We start from the raw sequence: 19,167 nt of genomic DNA on the forward strand, positions 1-19,167 counted from the left end.
TATATATATATATATATATATATATATATATATATAATATTATCTATTAACCTATAACATTGCTGTATCAGAACATAAGTATTATAACCGGGCTATTTTTCAATTTTTGCAATGAAATATACGCATGAAAATTGTATTTTTATGTACAAATAATAGATGGCGTTGCTTTGTTTTAATGTTCCAATCTGGTATATACAAATAATGTCATTACATTGTTTTAACAGCGCGTATACGGAATTAAAGATATATTACATAACAGCTTTTAAAAACACTTAACTCCGGAATTATATTGTTTGACTGCTCTTATCAACACTTAACTCAGGTATTATATTGTTTGACTGCTCTTATCAACAGTTAACTGAGGTATTATATTGTTTGCTGCTCTTATCAACACTTAACTCAGGTATTATATTGTTTCACTGCTCTTATCAACAGTTAACTGAGGTATTATATTGTTTGCCCTTATCAACACTAAACTCAAGTATCATATCGTTTGCCCTTATTAACACTTAAGTCTGATATTATATTGTTTACTCTTATCAACACTTAACTCAGGTAATATATTGTTTGACTGCTCTTATAAGTACTTTACTCAGATATTTCATTTTACTCTTCTTATGAACTCCGGTACTATACTGTTTGACCTATCTTGTAAATACTTATCTAGGACATTATATTGTTATACTATTCTTATAACCATTGACCTCAAACTTTAAATTGTAAGATTGTTCTTACAAAGTTAACTCAGATATTATATTGTTATATAAGCATTTGTTAAACTGTTTTGAATAAAACTGACTCATGCATTATATTGTTTGACTGTTTTATAAAACATTTTCTGAAACTCTATTGTTACACTTTTTATTAACAGTTGTTATATTACTCAAATTGAATGCTTCTCTAATTCAATCATTCTGTTGTTTCGCTATTGTCAATCAAATATAATGGTACACATATACAAACAAAAGCTGTTTAATAGTTGTTTTAAATATTTCATAGTATTTAACCGTTCCTGTATTTAGCTTCCTTTTCTTCCTAAACAAAGCAGTTATATTAACTCTCAGTCACGCAATCAAAAACCATTCACGACTTATGGCAATTAAGGAAAAATAACATACATTTAACTAAGTACCCGCAATAGCAATACATAAAAAAAATATATATATTTAAGCATAATCTTTAATTTCCAGAAAAAAATGAGTCTGAGTTTGAAGAAATGGAAAATATAAAGCTACACATTATTACAATAAGAACTTGAATCACTCAAAAACATGTCTTGATTATAAAATTGTAAACAATCAACAACAACCTTGAACACTTGGTTTGGTTTTTGAATTTCGCGCAAAGCTACACGAGGGCTACCTGAGCTAGCCGTCCCTAATTTAGCATTGTAAGACTAGATGGAAGGCAGCTAGTCATCACCACCCACCGGCAACACTTGGGTTACTCTTTAACCAACGAATAGAGAGATTGACCGTCACATTATAACGCCCCCACGGCTGAAAGGGCGAGCATGTTTGGTATGACAGATTCGAACCCGTGACCCGCAGATTGCGAGTCGAGTGCCCTAACCACCTGGCCAAGCCTTGAACACTTCAAAACATGTTTTGATTATGAAAGAGCCAACTATCACCAGCTCTGTACGTTGATGTGGAATTACTACAACTTTGAATATACTACCCTGATCTACTTTAGTGTTTACTTTCACAAACATGATATAAATAACAGTTAGTTCCTTAAATCAATGACAAATTCTTTCTTGTTACTCAATTTTGTGGTCATCTCTGCCTAACCGGAAACAATACTAGATTAAGAATTTTGTTTGTTACTTAAGCATTCTTTTATATTTATCAATACTCCTGCCGAAAAGTACACTAGTGTTTTATTTATGAATGCTCCTGTACGAGAAGCAAACTGGTGTTTTATTTATCAATGCTCCTGACAGAGAGATAGACTAGTCTTTTATTTATCAATGCTCCTGTCCGAGAAATAGACTACCATTATACTTATCAATGTTCCTGTATCAGAAGTAGACTAGTATTTTATTTATTATTGTTACTGTCCAAGAAGTAGACTAGTGTTTTATTTATCAATGCTCCTGACAGAGAGATAGACTAGTCTTTTATTTATCAATGCTCCTGTCCGAGAAGTAGACTAGTGCTTCATTTATTAATGCTACTATCCGAGAAGTAGACTAGTGTTTTATTTATCAATGCTCCTGTCTGAGAAATAGACTACCATTATACTTATCAATGCTCCTGTATGAGAAGTAGACTAGTATTTTATTTATTAATGTTACTGTATGAGAAGTAGACTAGTGTTTTATTTATCAATGCTCCTGTCCGAGAAATAGACTACCATTATACTTATCAATGCACCTGTCCGAGAAATAGACTACCATTATACTTATCAATGTTACTGTCCGAGAAGTAGACTAGCGTTTTACTTATCAATGCTACTGTCCGAAAAGTGGACCAGTGTTTTATCTACCAATGTTACTGTCCGAGAAGTAGACTAGTGTTTTATTTATCAATGCTCCTGTCCGATAAAGAGACTAGTATTTTACTTATCAATGTTACTGTATGAGAAGTAGACTAGTATTTTATTTACCAATGTTACTGTATGAGAAGTAGACCAGTGTTTTATTTACCAATGCTACTGTCCGATATGTAGACTAGTCTTTTATTTATCAATGCTCCTGTCCGATAAAGAGACTAGTATTTTACTTATCAATGTTACTGTATGAGAAGTGGACCAGTGTTTTATTTACCAATGTTACTGTATGAGAAGTAGACCAGTGTTTTATTTATCAATGCTCCTGTCCGATAAAGAGACTAGTATTTTACTTATCAATGTTACTGTATGAGAAGTAGACTAGTATTTTACTTATCAATGTTACTGTTCAAGAAGTAGACTAGTATTTTATTTATTAATGCTCCTGTCCGAAAAGTGGATTAGCGTTTAATTTATCAATGTTCCTGTTCAACAAGTAGACTAGTGTTATAATTATCAATGCTACTGTCCGAAAAGTGGATTAGTGTTATATTTATCAATACTCCTGTTAAAGAAGTAAACAAGTATCTTATTTATCAATGCTCCTGTTCGAGAAGTAGTCTAGTGTTTTATTTATGAATGCTCCTGTTCGAGAAATAAACTAGTGTTTTATTTATCAATACTTCTGTCCGAGAAGTAGACTAGAATTATATTTATCAATGCTCCTGTCCGAGAAATAGACTGGTGTTTTAGTTATCAATGCTCCTGTCCGAGAAGTAAACTAGTGTTTTATTTATCAATGCTACTGTCCGATAAGTAAACAGGTGTTATAATTATCACTGCTACAGTCTGAAAAGTGGACTAGTGTTTTATTTATCAATGCTCCTGTTAAAGAAGGAGACTAATATCTTATTTATCAATGCTACTGTCCGAGAAGTAGACTAGGTGTTATATGTATCAATGTTCCTCTCCGAAAAGTAGACTAGTACTTTACTTGTCAGTTACTGTTCGAGAAGTAGACTAGGTGTTATATGTATCAATGTTCCTCTCCGAAAAGTAGACTAGTATTTTACTTGTGATGTTACTGTTCGAGAAGTAGACTAGTGATTTATTCATCAATGTTTCTGTCCGAGAAGTAAACTACTAGTTTATTTATCAATGTTACTGTCCGAAAAGTAGACTAGGTGTTATATTTACCAATGCTCTTTCCGAATGGTGGACTAATGACAGTAGATGTATTAGAACGCCATTGTTCTCTCATATTAAGGAATGTTATAGTTGTGTTAGATATGAGTTCCTCCATAACGCACCACACTTGCGCAACAATACCACATTAAATAATCGCCAAAAACGTATGCATCGGAAAAGAAAAATAGATTCAATTAGCCAACCATTGATAAAGGTAACGTTGCTGTATCTTTCTTCGCTGTTGGTAACATAACGCTACAGTTCATTGTAGCAAATTGCCAACAAAGTGCTGCATATCACAAAGAAGTAAGTTCTCTGTTGTAAGTCCAACAATGATTTAACTAACGTTGTTGTTTTTAAGATGAAAATTTCTTATGTAATTCTAATTGCAGGATATTGCCCGATCGGGTTAGAGGAACAAGGAAAGTTATTCACTTTCTAAATACATTTCTCAATCACAAAATATTTCACAGGGTTATATATTTTATTCCTTTAAATTGTTCAGTATTGCTAAGATCTCTAGGTGTTCTAGAGCCTGCATTTAGTTTTTTTTTACGTCCTTGTTTCGGGTGTGTTTATCACTGTAACTGTTGATGTAACGATACGTTTGAATAGACTATACCGCGAAACTAATTATTCAGAAAGTGTTTAAATTTGTAATTCAATGTATTTCCTCATGATGTAGAGCAAGTCCTTCCATCATTTTACTGTAAGGATTATGGTTAAATTCAACATGCACTAACCACAGGGATAATTATACAGAAAATCACACAATCAACATTTTCTCTAGGACTTAATCCGAAATTTACTAAACAACGATTAAGTGCTTATCACGATAAACACAAATAATGGATTAAGAACAATCCTCTCAAGTTCTATTTTCCTAGGAAGTTTGTCAACCGAAATTGAAGTTTATTTTGGAAATTTATCTTGAGTAGAAGTTTAATTAGTTAATAATTCATATAAATCAACATACTACTTTCGAGGGAAAAAGGACACTTTGGATTGTCGAATGGAAAGATGCCAAGGTTGCCTTCACAGTTCAAAGTCACCTCTCTCCTGGAAATGAAAAATGATATAGAAAGTATGTGGAGTAGATCATTTACTAAGATCATAATTGCAAAGTTGGTCTTTTCTTTCTTTTATTGATATTTAAGTCACCATAATTTTTGTTCGATTTACATGTAATCATATATATATATATATATAGAGGGTCATCTAGCGGCAGTAGGAATTCTATTGTATTTTCTTTTTTTGCGTATTAAAATCATCTAAATTACTTGGCTATATTTGATTGAACACATTGAGAAATACCAGTGGTTTCCTCCTGGGCGAAGAATGGTAATATATTAAACTTGCTTAAATGTTTTATTTACATTTTACTCATTTATTTCATTTTTATGATATATAATGAAACAGAAATAAGTAGTTTCTATATTTATCATTTCAATAGATGTGAAAGTATCTAAATTACAAAAATGAAATAAATCAAATATATGTTGGAGCTAACGACATCATTCACTTATATTTCAGATCTCCCTACTTTTTAACGTTTTCCTACGTGTATAAGTGTGTGAGTACACACCTCTGAGTGTGAAACACCTTTCCATCTGGAGACACCTGTAAGGCAAGATGAATTGGCATTAGTGGTTCTTTGAAGTCGCCGTGCGTGATGAAGTAGGTGTCAGGTGTCCAGATTCTGTGAAGGTGCTTCATTCCGTTTAAGTACCTATAGTGACCCCTATCGTTGTAAGTGAGTCTTGGGTCGTACCACACTTGATGTAGTAGGAATTCGACCTCATATTCCTACAAGATAATGTTCACAATAACATGCACGTAAATCACTAAATATAGATAGAATAAGTCAAGTAAGATATAAAATTAGCTAAATTACAAAATGAAAAACTCTTTCAGAAAATAACCTTTTTATTTTCAAGTAAGAAGTATAAAGTGTGAGTGATACTTAGTGCAGCAGTTTTCAATGACATTAAGATTGTCTACAGAAGCTCACCGTGACAATATAGAGGACTGTTGGAAAGTTACACGTTGACCGATTTCCGATATTCGTATTCGAAACTCAGGAATAGGGCGGGAAAAGATAGTTTGAGAAACATGATAATTAGTATGGTGGGAAGGACACCTCTCTCCCTCTTGTAATTATAACATTTCTCAAGGTCCTATTCTGTGTTTTCGTACACCGAGGATCAGTCACATCTTCAACCACTGAAATCACTCTATGTTATCACGTCACTTCACTAACTTTCACATTTTTTACTTGTGTTCAATTCACCCCTAGACAAAGATTGGAAAGAAATAGAGAAATTATTTTAAAAAGGAAAGGTGGCAAGAATAATGAAGACTATAGTAGGCTATAAAAATGTAATTTATTACTTCTAAAGCCACTTTTGTCCGTCCCACCACACTAATTATCATGTTTCTCACACTCTCTTTTCCCACCCTATTCCTGAGTTTCGAATACCAGAAATCGGTCAACTTGCAATATTCCCACAGTCCTTCATGTTAACACGGTCAGTTCTATAGATAACCTTAACGGCATTGAAGACTGCTGCACTAACTATCACACTTTAGACTTCTTGCTGAATGTTAAGGAATTGTTATCTTATGGTTACAATAAATATGTAATAGCTGTCATAACAACTTAGAATACAGAATTCCTTGTATAGATCCTGTGATGGACTTGGAAACTTCTTCCATAGCCAGTCTGATGGCAACGACTACGCTCTCTAAGCTGACATTTAACCAATTTCCCATTTAACCAGATTCTGCGAAGGACGACGAGAAAAGTTTCACTTTCCTTGTACATTAGATTCGTAAATAACATTTTGGCTGATCAAGGCCACAAAAATCCCCTAGAGCTGCATCGGGGAATTTGGTAAGTATGCGATCAATTCTGTGATTTTAGTTCCTTCAACCATCTTGCTTATGAAAACAACTGTTGATTTCAAAATGAAATGTTACAAATTTTTGGCCTTCACCAACTTGCTTATTATTTTGTTAACGTATCAGGAGATGTGCCCAGTTTCATTGGAATGGTGTTTTGGGTTTGAAAATTTTCACTTTATTGATGAGGATGCCGCTCTGAGTTGTAGATTGGAGTTCATTATGTCCTAAACGCTCTGCTTCTCGAGTTTTATGCACTTTCGAATGGTGAGGAATCAAATGTAAACTAAGCATATCATCCATCTGGCCATGGCTGAGGCAGATACAGTTGGGTTCTTATAAAGTACGGCTGACGCACCTCCGTATTAACAGGTACAGTTCGGTTGTTATAAAGTAACTCTGTATTCGAGTGTTATAACACCTGTAATCATGTATGACGTTCGTACGATGTTTCCTCTACCAAAAAAAAATATATATATATATATATAACTCAAATCATAATATCAAATCAACTATAACAATTTATATTTAAAGGCACGAAAAAAGAAAAGTTTACTTACAAGGCTGGATTCGTCCGGAGAAGATAAAGAAAGGAGAACTACGCTCACGTTTATGAGTGTTTGTTCTAAAGAAAAGATGATAGTCACGTTGAGTACATATACTAAAGGAAACTAAGCTAAAGTAAATATTTGCAAACTTTACAAGTAGAAAGGTTCTCAATGAAAGCTGGACTATGCTAGCGTTAAAACTGTATACAGGAAAATAGATAACACTCGCAGAAAAGCTTTGGTTCTCAAAGACAGCTGAACTATACTAACGTTAAAACTGTTTGTCTACAGGAAAATAGATAACACTAACACAAACAGATGTAGATTTTAGACTTATGTAAAGAAAAAAGAATGTGTTGACATACACTAATATAGGAGAGAAATAATAATAGTTAAATCACCTAATTAGTGACTTATCCGTAAGAAGAACCGAGTTAGTTTCTCTCTCGAACAACTTTATTAATCATATATCTTTGAACAACACTTCTATGTACACATAAACGCATTGCTTGTAGTATACAGTAGTGTGCATTGCTCCCGTAGTTTTGAGTTTCTCTGCCTATGAAATGAAGTCATCGTAGTTTAAAATGTTGGAAAAAAGCATTAAAATTAGCAAGTCACTTTAATATGCTGCCACACAGTCAATTAATTTTTAATTTTAAAAGAAAAGCAACGCGTATTCATTAAGTGCATCCGTTTTCTACAAGCTTTAGGTACGTATCGCTATATAAAAGGTGTTTTTATTTGTTCAAACATCGTCTAGTGTGGTGGGGTTATTAAAATGCTACAATAGATAAAATTAGCACATCTTTTGACCTTTATATGATGTTGCTTGGGTTGAATAAAAATTGCGAAAGACTTCAGCTGTTCACCAAGTACTGTGACATACATATTAGACAGGCACAGAAAAACCCTGTCCTATATATCATCAGACAAGGCAGGAGACAGAGAAAAACAAGTGCTGTGACGTACAGATTAGACGGGTACAGAAAAACCTGTCCTATATATCATTAAACAAGGCAGGAGACAGGGAAAAAATAAGTGCTGTGACGTACATATTAGACAGATACAGGAAAACCCTGTCATATATATCATCAGACAAGGCAGGGGACAGAGAAAAACAAATGCTGTGACGTACATATTAGACAGGCACAGAAAAACCCTGTCCTATATATCATTAAACAAGGCAGGAGACAGGGAAAAAACAAGTGCTGTGACGTACTTATTAGACAGATACAGGAAAACCCTGTCCTGTATATCACCAGACAAGGCAGGAGACAGAGAAAAAACAAGTACTGTGGCGTACACTTTAGACAGGTACAGGAAAACCTTGTCCTATATCATATAAAATCGATATGTAGCAACTTTTACACAAACAAAATACGGTCACAATTTGAGTCTTCTTCAGTTTTTGATTTGTAAACATTTGTAATAGGTTTTTCCCTCAATATAAAAATGTTTGTCGTTCCCCAGTGTTCAACAGGTAAAAATTAAATCAACAATGAAGTTTTCCAGTTTTTTTAACAACCATCATTATACTACCGAACCATAATTTTCGTAATAGTTCACTATGTATTCAATAAAGGCAACAAAGGTAAATTCGTTCTTGAAATGCTTATACATCACACAGATTTGCACAAACATCACTAGGTTTGTGAAGATATGAAAAAATCTTTTAAAAATTATAAACCAAATTACACAAGAAAACGATTGTCATACTTTGATTCTCCATTTTGAACCTTTTCTGAAAAATGAAAATTTGGTTGCCTAAATATTTGGATTCAGTACTTCCAAATTAGCTCAAAAATATGGTTGCTGACCTTTACTCAAACATAACTCTATCAGTAATTAGGCTATAACACTAACGTAAGCAGTATTTTTAAATAAATAATTATTATCACATTAACTGGCATTTTACAATTTATCTGCAGCTTTAAATTCCTATTTTCAAACTTTGCAAGCACTTAAAAACACATTTTTTTAATGTTAACTTACTTAATCAGACATTGTGACAATATATTTCATTTTCATGCATCAAACAAGTGTCATATGCATATAGATGAACTTTATAATTCGTTGTGATGAATGATGTATTGTGCATTGCACTGAATTATGTGAAATATTATATACATGAGGTATAATTTATTCTCAAATCAACCCATAGTTCACATATAGTAACATAGATAAACTTTATCATCAAATTTGATAAACCGTGTGCTATTATGCAGTTGTTAATCTATACAAGTGAGAATTGCCTAGTGACACATTTAATCGATTACCAACAGTATATATACTTATTGATCGTGTGGTAAAGATACTGAATATATAATACCTTTGTCATTTTTCTCTTCCACTATTTTAACAAAGCTACTTCCAAAGTAGTGTTGGTATTTCGACAAAATATTGTATCTAGATGTTAAATAAATCTTGTAGCTAATTTTTAGTCATCGGGAAAATCTGTCGTAAAACTTAATTATTTAAAATATACATTAACACTGAAATGACCGACTTGTTCGTTTTTTGTCAACTACAGGTAGGGTCGATATAACGCATGTCGTTAAGCAATTTTATGTTATAATACTTAATGTAAAGAACTGACCGAAATCACTTATTTTCTAAGTAAAATACACAAGGGTACTTAACAGTTATTATCATGCCCCAAGTTGAACAAAAAACATGGCTTGGTTAACTAACGAATGAATATTTGCTGTCAAATTATTATCAATGCTATAAGTGTAGCTATCAGTTTGGCCACCAATTTTGATTTCATTCCTTTATGTCGTACACTGAATCATATTTTGGCCGCACCTTTTTTTCATACATAAGGTGTTTTTGATTAGATAGATATACTATTAGATTAGAATTTCAGTTAGTGACATACCATAATTATTGAAGACGCAGATTAACAGCATTATTCTGGCAACTGCTTTTAGAGAATCTCTAGCAAGAGAAGTGGAGGACCGTGAGTAGATGAAATTATGGAGCTAATTATTACGTCTGGAAAAAACCGGAGGCAGAAGTGAAGAATCTGGTAAGATTAATTACCAGTGAGGTAACGAGGACGTCTAATAAAAAAACCGAGGCAGAAATGAAGAACTCGGTTAAATAAATACAATGGAGCTAAAGACGACGTTTAGTAAAACAACCGAGGTAGGAATGAAGAATTCGGTTAAATAAATACAATGGAGCTAACGACGACGTTGAGTAAAACAACTGAGGTAGGAGTCAAGAACCTGGTTAAATAAGTACCATGAAGCTAACGACGACGTTTAGTAAAACAACCGAGGTAGGAATGAAGAATTCGGTTAAATAAATACAATGGAGCTAACGACGTCTAATAAATCAACAAAGGTAGGAGTGAAGAACCTGGTTAAATAAATAGCATGGAGCTAACGACGACGTTTAGTAAAACAACTGAGGTAGGAGTGAAGAATTTGGTTAAATAAGTACCATGAAGCTAACGACGACGTCTAGTTAAACAACCGAGGCAGGAGTGAAGGGTTATGATTGAGTATCTTCAATCTCGATTTACGACCATAACTATATCACCAACTATCATTTTGTTTATTCTGCGTAAATTTTGAGACAATATCATATTATGAATGCAAACGTGTATATGAAAGAACAACTGTGCGCTAAATATCTATTGAGGAACAGTAAAACAAACAAATCGCCAAAGCAAAAGAAAGTCACATTAAAAACATCCATACTTTTACGAAATTTCACTTGTTATTCAAAAGCAAAACAAATCAGGGAATGCGTTTAATGTGAGGTGTATATCGATTATATTAAGCTATTTATTCATGTTTTTAAAAAAGTGCATTCGCTAACAAAGAAAAAGCAGCATTGAATCTGTAACGTTCCGTACTTACAATGTGATCTTAACCACAAGACTACACTATAGGTTGAATACGAAGCATGTGCTTCTAAACATGGACCTCACCAGCTGCATGACATAGCTTTGTTTGGAGAGTAAGCCAATAATTAGCCTCTTCCGAAAATATGAGAAGTTTCAGCTTCACATGAAATATATTATATCATTGGCTAATCTATTGTTTGACAGAGAACATTTAAATCCAGTGACGTTGAACACCGAGTTCAGATGTGTGGATAATGAAGAAATGCTAGTTATAACAAAGAGAACAGCCATATAAGGTGATAGACAAGACAACAACTGAGGCTACCGTGTAAGTTGCTTTTACTATTATTAGAATTACTATTACTATTCTACAACTGATAACAATAACAAGATTGCCATAGTTGAGTTTCCTAACTTGGCTTGGCATTGCCACTTTATATAGATAGGATCTTTTTGAAACTTGGCGTTTTTCTCATTCTGACAATGTTTCTGTTACATGAACATACTTTACATATGAGGCTATAAACTTCATTATCTTCACCATGAAGTCACTATCTGCAATCCTAATATATAGTGACTACGACAGACTTACCATTGGGTCGTACTCTGTAGTCGTATCTTCTCGGATCTACTAGGTAGTCCAATATCTGTTTGTCTGTATCGCTGTTTAAAAATAAAATAGGCTTAAGAATAACACTTATTTAATAATCTCAACTAAACAGCATTTAACAATATTCCTTTTAATCCATTAATTCATGTTCGCGGCGAATTTATTGTCAGATTATTCAACGTCTTGAAGTAAAGAAATTTCCATTGGCCAGTGATCAAACCCGTTATTAAGTGTCTTCAGTATCTTTAAAGTCAACTCTGTCTTGAGCTTAAGATCACTTAGTGTCTTCAAGGTCAGTTTTGTTGCTAAAATCAAATATTTCCTATTTTATTTTATTTTTAGAATAACATAACACTTAAAAGCAGTTATAGACAAAGAGAAACAGAAAACATCACTGAAATATATTATTGGAGATTGCTGGCCTTAATCCATACAAATTAAATCAGGGTTATTTGCAATTACTAAGTTTTTTTTCAATATCTTTTGAGAAACTGTTGCTATAACAACTTAAATGGTAGCTTATAATCTTGTTTAAGATTGAGATTGTTACAGACAAAACAATGAACCTTAATGACTTACCCTTTTGAAAAAGATTCATAGGTGGCGCTACAAAAAGATCCGGACAGTAGAAGACACAAAGAACTGAATGCATTACTTCTCCAATGCAGTTTCCTCATTTTCTGGTTAATGACATGGACATGTCAGACCTTACTGTAAGTATATGCATGTGCAAAGCAGAAATTTGACATTTAATACTTTAAACTCTCTCTTTCAAAGTTCAACCTATCAATAAAACTGCCTTGTCTACATCAGAACCCATGTTCAAGGATGAAAGCACATTTATCATTAGGTTATTGTAAGCGTACTTTTATTTTGGGAACAATTAACTCGAAGCGAGTACATAAAATACAGCAATACCTCTGATGGCTGCAACAAAGCCGAAAATTGTTCCATTAGCGTAATAACCCCAAATAAACTGTCAAAGAAAGATACATTCTGTTTTATTCGCCAGACAATTACCTAAAAACGCTACTATTACGAAATAAAAGAGAAACTGATAGTATATGCCGATTACAGTGTGCAAAATTAAGGCCTTTTTTTTTAATTTTTCATATCCACCCCGAAAGTTCCATTAAACGATATTAAACTATACACTTCGGATAATTCTTTTAAATTAATTTTTAATGTAAGAACACGAAAAGTTGTATGAAATAAACATTTTACAGCAACAAATATTCAAGTAAGTGGTAACTTTTCGACAGTGAAAACTAATCAACACATATAACCTCCACGTAAAAACGGCCTATCTGTGTAACCCATTTTGCTCAACTCGTACAACCAGTATTAAAGCTGATCTATCCGTGTATCTTCCTATTATTCTACATTGATATCCACTAATATTTTCTTTTATATCCTATCGCTCATTTTCACGATATTTCTGCTTCCAATATAAAAGAGTTCTTTTGATCTCACAATTATCTTCACCACAATCTTCTCACTGACCATCTTCAGTATTTGTAGTCTTACTTCTCGTGTTAACCTCTGTATTGTCATCCCTCAACCTCACTATAATCCTGCTATCCTTAAACATCAATGCTTTTAGTATCACCTCCTATCTTCACAATAATCCTGCTATCTTTGAACATCAATACTTGTAGTATCACCTCCCATCTTCACAATAATCCTGCTATTCTTAAACATCAATACTTATAGTATCACCTCTCAGCTTCACAATAAATCTGCTATCTTTAAACATTAATACTTGTAGTATCACCTCCCATCTTCCTAGAGGGAAGGCAACTAGTCATCACCACCCACCGACAACACTTGGGCTACTCTTTTACCAACGAATATTGGGATTGACCAGCACTTTATAACGCCCCCACTTCTGAAAGGCCGAGCATATTTGGTGTGACGGAGATTCGAACCCGCGGCCCGCAGATTGCGAGTCGAGCGCATTAACCACCTGGCCATGCCGGGTTAAAATTTTATTTAAGTGTGACCATTCTTGATAAATGACTTGTCTTGTACAGCTGAAAGAGTTTGTTTGTAATTAAGCACAAAACTACACAATGGGCTATCTGTGCTCTGCCCACCACGGGTATTGAAACCCGGATTCTAGCGTTGTAAGTCCGCTGTGCCACTGGGGGGGGGGGCAGCTGAAAGAGTGAAAGTATAAACACTAAAGATTTTTAAAGTATGATTATAGTGAAGATAAGAGGTGATACTACAAATAGTAAAGTTTTTCTACAGTAGTATTATAGAAAAGTGTGGCAATACATGCAGCGATGTTTCAATGCAGTAGTATTATAGTGAGGCTAAGGGATGATACTACAAGTATTGATGTTTACGGTTAACAGATTTATTGTGAAGATGGAAGGTTTGTTTGTTTGTTATGGATCTCGCGTAAAGCTACACGAGGGCTATCTGCGCTAGTCGTCCCTAATTTAGCAGTGGAAGCATAAAGTATGATAGTGAACCATTGATATATGAACCACTTGTCATCGAAGACTTTTACTATGTTTGCATCTTCTTCTATGAAGAACGAAAAGGAGATTTTCTACCCTATTGACAACAACCATTTTATATCCAATCTGAAAACATATTAAAAACCTAAACGCTCTTCTTATACATCTCGTAATTGTGTAATAAAATATTATTTGTGGCTTATTCCGAAGAAGTGAAAACTCTATGAAATAATACCCGAAGTTTTGAAGGATTATAGAAAAGATGTACAACCATTTTGTTCTACAGTGACGCCATTAACTTTGTTACCACACAATGTATTCGATCAATAATTTTCGGATTTGTCAACATCTAGAAACAACGACAGCGGATCTTCTCAAAATACAGATACTTTTCGCTCGATCTGTGGGCGTTAAGCTAGAGCTCATTTCTGAAATATCGCTAGTCAGGGTGTGTGACAAATATAAGAGTGAAATAAGAAAACCTGGTATAGTAGGTGTGGCACGAATAAATAAAACAGGAACAACATCTACAAGAGAAATCGATAAAGTCTAACACAATTCTCTGAGAAAACAAGTACCATAAAAATAAACTAGATTGATAGAAGCTGTAGGAACGTTACTTATATAAACATTTTCGTCTTTAGTTTTGTACTACACTTGTACAAACACGACACACAAAGGACATTCACTTATTCTCTTTGCACTTAGATGTTTCAATATTCAGAATATATATCTTGATTATTAGTTAAAGATAAAACATTAAATACACACAACCTTTACCCTCAAACGTTACTAGTTTAGGATATTTATTTTATATCATAGCTTAATAAAAACAATACATACAATTTTTTCCCTCAAACTATACTAGTTTAGGATATATATATATATATGTATTGTATATCATAGTTTAATAAAAATAATGCACAAAAGTTTTATCCTCAAACGTCACTACTTTCACAATATATATCAGGCAGACAGTAGCACTGCCTATGTAGGAATGGCTTGGATTGTTCATCGAAATGTTTTTTTTTAAAATATCTCCTCAGTAGGTCATCAGAACTTTATAATACTAAAAAGTGTTTCCTTTTATAACAATATCTATGTAATGACTGAATCACGAGTTCAGGGAATGCCTGTAAATATCATAGCAAAAAGTTTGAATTTCTTGTACTTCTGCTTCTTTTTTATTACATGATAACTCAAAAACCAAAAGAGTTAACCAAAATCACTGAGGTGACATAGTTTCAAACAGAATATCCATATTTATAAATATTATTAATAACTAGTAGTAATTAAAAAATCATAATTCTAGTGTAAACGATCTTATCATTACCCCTTGAAGTTAGCTTTCTTACAGAAACTTGGTGTTCCTTTAAAAGGCTTAAAAAACAGGGTAAAATAGGAACAACCAGCCAATAACAGATAAACAATGAATATTACAGTTGGAACCCCATTGTATTTAGAACTTGGTTGTAAATACAATCTCTTCATATCTATTGAAACACTGCATTAAAAGAAAACAAGCAAACAAGTAAAGAAAAAAGTAAATGCAAACAGGCAAGAATTAATATAGAACAACATATATAAATATTCAATCACAGTTGAGTTAAATTTATCATATTTTTGTCTGCTAACATTCAATTACACTGTGTGCCTGTGCTCTTATGTAGGGATGATGCAAATGTCATCCCTACTATCTTATTTGCATTGGTTTGAAGGATTGATATTAGCCATCCCTACATTTACTTCCTTTTCTGAAATGTTTTTCTTTACTTTTGTATATTGTAACTACTGATGTTATGGGTAAAGCTAAGAAATTAAATATACATTTATTATTTTAACCTGTTGGTAATGTAACTAAAGTTACAGAAATTAAAACATTTCTTTACGATTCCCATGTCATTAAATTTGATGTAGTGATATTGTGAATAAAGATAGAAAACAAAGTCTTAAATACACACATTTATTATTCCAAATCACTAAACTATTTCTGTTGATATTTTTAGAAAAACAAGGGAGAAAAAGCTTAATAACTTCTTTATTATCATCAAATATCTAAATCCTTTCTATTGATATTAGAAGAAGAGATAGAAAGAAAAGTTCTAAGCTTTTACTATTTTCAAACCACTACATTTGACCCATTTCTGTAATGGGAAAATATTAGGATCTGTTATTTTTCAGACTCCGAGGATATGTGTTTAAACTAAAATGGCCACAAGTCAGAGAGAAGGCTTAGAAGTAAATTTACCTTATTTTAGCTCTTTAGTTTTGTACTATCTGTCACTTGTAAAGTTTGTGGCAGAAATAATAATGGCAAATATTTGAATATTCCTTACCTGTAGTGGTGGTTTCTTTACCAGCTTCCTTCCCAGTGAATCTTATTCTTTCAACATGTTGTCCTTCACATAACGTTGCTAAAGTCATTCTAGGTTTGCAGGAAGCAGGTTGACTGCGCGCTCTAGTTACCTCTTCTATTGATTGGTTAAGGGTGGAGAAAGTTACGTGGTCTGGTGTTCGTACAAATTACAGACATTTCTCCCGCACATTCTTAAATGTTTTACCTACTTTCTTCCATCTATTAGCCTAGACATCAGTCATTCTATTTATTCTGTCGTTAAGGAAAAATCCGAAACACTCGGCCGTAGACTGTTCTATTTTGTTTCTATTTACTGTTTTAATGAAGTATACATTAGGCTGTAAACTTCATTACATTTAACTAAATATGTGTCTTTCTGAAATATTTGTGTTTTCTGGAAATACTAGATAGTAAACTAGTATAATTCACACATTATATGCTGTTTCACGAAAACAAGAAATGACGAACTACAGGCGATCATAAACTTCCTTAGGTGGTAGAAAAGTCTAATATGTATTCATCTGATGTTTTACTAAAATACCAGGCTCAAAGTACTACACGTCGTTACCGTCCTTGTTGCCTCGTCCAGTCATGCTCTATCGGACAGTAGTTCTGCAGTGTAGTTCCCATCGTAAAGTCCATATTTAGAAAGCACACCACTCGTCGCTGCATGGTTTCCATACTCCATCGAGTGAACGACGGTTTTTCAACAGCTAATCATACAGAAATCCATAGGTGCTGCATCTGGCGAATTAACCAACATGTCTTAATATGGAATTCACGTTTCATTGTCCGATGTTAATAATTCATTTGAATGACAGTTTGGGCATCAGCCATATTTATTTTTGTATTTCAAGCAGCCTGTTCACTAAATAATTCTCAAGACAATAATAAATTTTTACCATCAATGTTACATATGTTTCCAATCCTTTATAAATATAAGTTCCCTGTGGTGAATAAAAGACAATTCAAAATTGCATACATATGTATAATAAGTATTATGTTTTACATATGCATATAACATTATTGGTAAGCCACTTTTCCAAAAAATCACGAGAAACATCATACCTACAGATATCTGTATTGTTAAAATACTTTCTCAGATCATCATGAAAAATTGTTTAATAGATTAGACAATTTGTATTCTCGTCATATGGGATATTTTCTGGTACTGTGCAATGGGCCAGTATGTGTATTTACATCATGTATGATACTTTCTGGTACTCTACAATGGGTCAGTAGATGTATTTACATCATGTATGATACTTTCTGGTACTCTACAATGTGTTAGTATGTGTATTTACATCATGTATCATACTTTCTGGTATTGTACAATGGGTTAGTATGTGTATTTACATCATGTATCATACTTTCCGGTTCTGTACAATGGGCCAGTATATGTATTTACATCATGTATCATACTTTCTGGTATTGTACAATGGGTTAGTATGTGTATTTACATCATGTATCGTACTTTCTGGTACTGTACAATGGGCCAGCACATGTATTTACATCGTGTATTATTCTTTCTGGTTTTGTACAAGCATTGCTTCTAGTAGGTTACTCGACTAATTGGTGTAGAAAGCCATCTTGAACAGTTTCCAAAAACCTGTCTCCCTCACAGTTTGACTCTAGCATTTCCCAATCTATATGCCTGAAATTAAAATAATCCATAATTATGACTTCATTAACAGCTGAAAACTTAATATCATTTTAACTTTTTTCACTAATTTCATCAGTATCATCTGGTGGTCTGTTTCAAATTCCCACTAAATGCCTTGTCCCTTTATATCCACTAATAGAAACACAAATGGAGTTACTATCTTTAACACCCTTAACTTCAACAGGATGTAACTCACATTTTACATATAAAGCCACTCCTCCCCCTTTAATAATCTATTCCCATTAAATAGTCTGTAACCCTGTATTTCAAAGAAATTTCTGTCATCAAAATCATCTACATTGAACCATGTTTCAGTTATTCCCATTATATAAAAATGTTTCATTCTTACCAATGCTCTAAAGTCACCTATTTTATTTATTATACATCTAGCATTAAAATAATAACAATTAAGTCTACTCATATTACTACTTTTATACTCATTTCCTATGCTAAACTTTTCTCTGTCTCTTAGTCTTATTCCTCTTGCATTTAGTTTATCCTGGCCCTCGCCACTGTCTAGCCCTAGTTCAAAACTTCCCTTATAGCTAAATGAATAGCCATAACAAACAAGTTAGCCCTATCCTATTTAAATGTAAACCATCCATTCCCAAAAGCCCCCTTTCTTCCACTGAACTGATCACACAAGTCCAAATAGCCAATCTGCTCATCCTTACATACTAACCTAAGTGACCTACTTATAACTTCATTCCCACAGTTAATTCTGGGCAGTATCCCAGAAAAAATTAAGTTATGGCTTTTTTATTTAAATTAAATGCCTTTATCAACCCCTAGCACGTATTAATTAGCTCCTCTGGCCTACCTTTCCCTACATCATTAGCCCCTACGTGCACAACAAAAACTACATCTCTGATAGCCCCTTTAGTTGTAGCCTGGAAATACTCAATTATATAGTCTCAATAATGATAGCCTATTGTCAACACTGTTACTATAGGTATTAAGCTTAACGTTTTAAAATCAATTATTAATTTTTTATCACTACTTTGTCTTCACAATAAAGTAATTAAGTTTATCTTTGATTATATAGATTGTTTTTTTTAATTATGCACAAAACTACACAAGG

At 33.2% G+C, this 19,167-nt stretch overlaps 1 protein-coding gene across 1 annotated transcript in view; it reads right to left on the reverse strand.

The window, feature by feature from the left end:
- LOC106466079 (glutamate-gated chloride channel-like) overlaps positions 1 to 16,542 on the reverse strand; it is a 21,044-nt gene extending 4,502 nt beyond the window's left edge. The window contains exons 1-6 of the mRNA XM_022394034.1: positions 16,404 to 16,542; positions 12,179 to 12,310; positions 11,582 to 11,652; positions 7,143 to 7,207; positions 5,267 to 5,487; positions 4,658 to 4,740 (exon numbers count right to left, since the gene is read on the reverse strand). Of these exons, the coding sequence (XP_022249742.1) occupies positions 4,658 to 4,740; positions 5,267 to 5,487; positions 7,143 to 7,207; positions 11,582 to 11,652; positions 12,179 to 12,276 (538 nt within the window). The 5' untranslated portion in view covers positions 12,277 to 12,310; positions 16,404 to 16,542. The remainder of the gene's footprint in view (positions 1 to 4,657; positions 4,741 to 5,266; positions 5,488 to 7,142; positions 7,208 to 11,581; positions 11,653 to 12,178; positions 12,311 to 16,403) is intronic.
- Positions 16,543 to 19,167: the final 2,625 nt, after the last annotated feature.

Source organism: Limulus polyphemus, unplaced genomic scaffold, assembly GCF_000517525.1.
Source record: "Limulus polyphemus unplaced genomic scaffold, Limulus_polyphemus-2.1.2 Scaffold2144, whole genome shotgun sequence".
Lineage (NCBI taxonomy): Eukaryota > Metazoa > Arthropoda > Merostomata > Xiphosura > Limulidae > Limulus > Limulus polyphemus.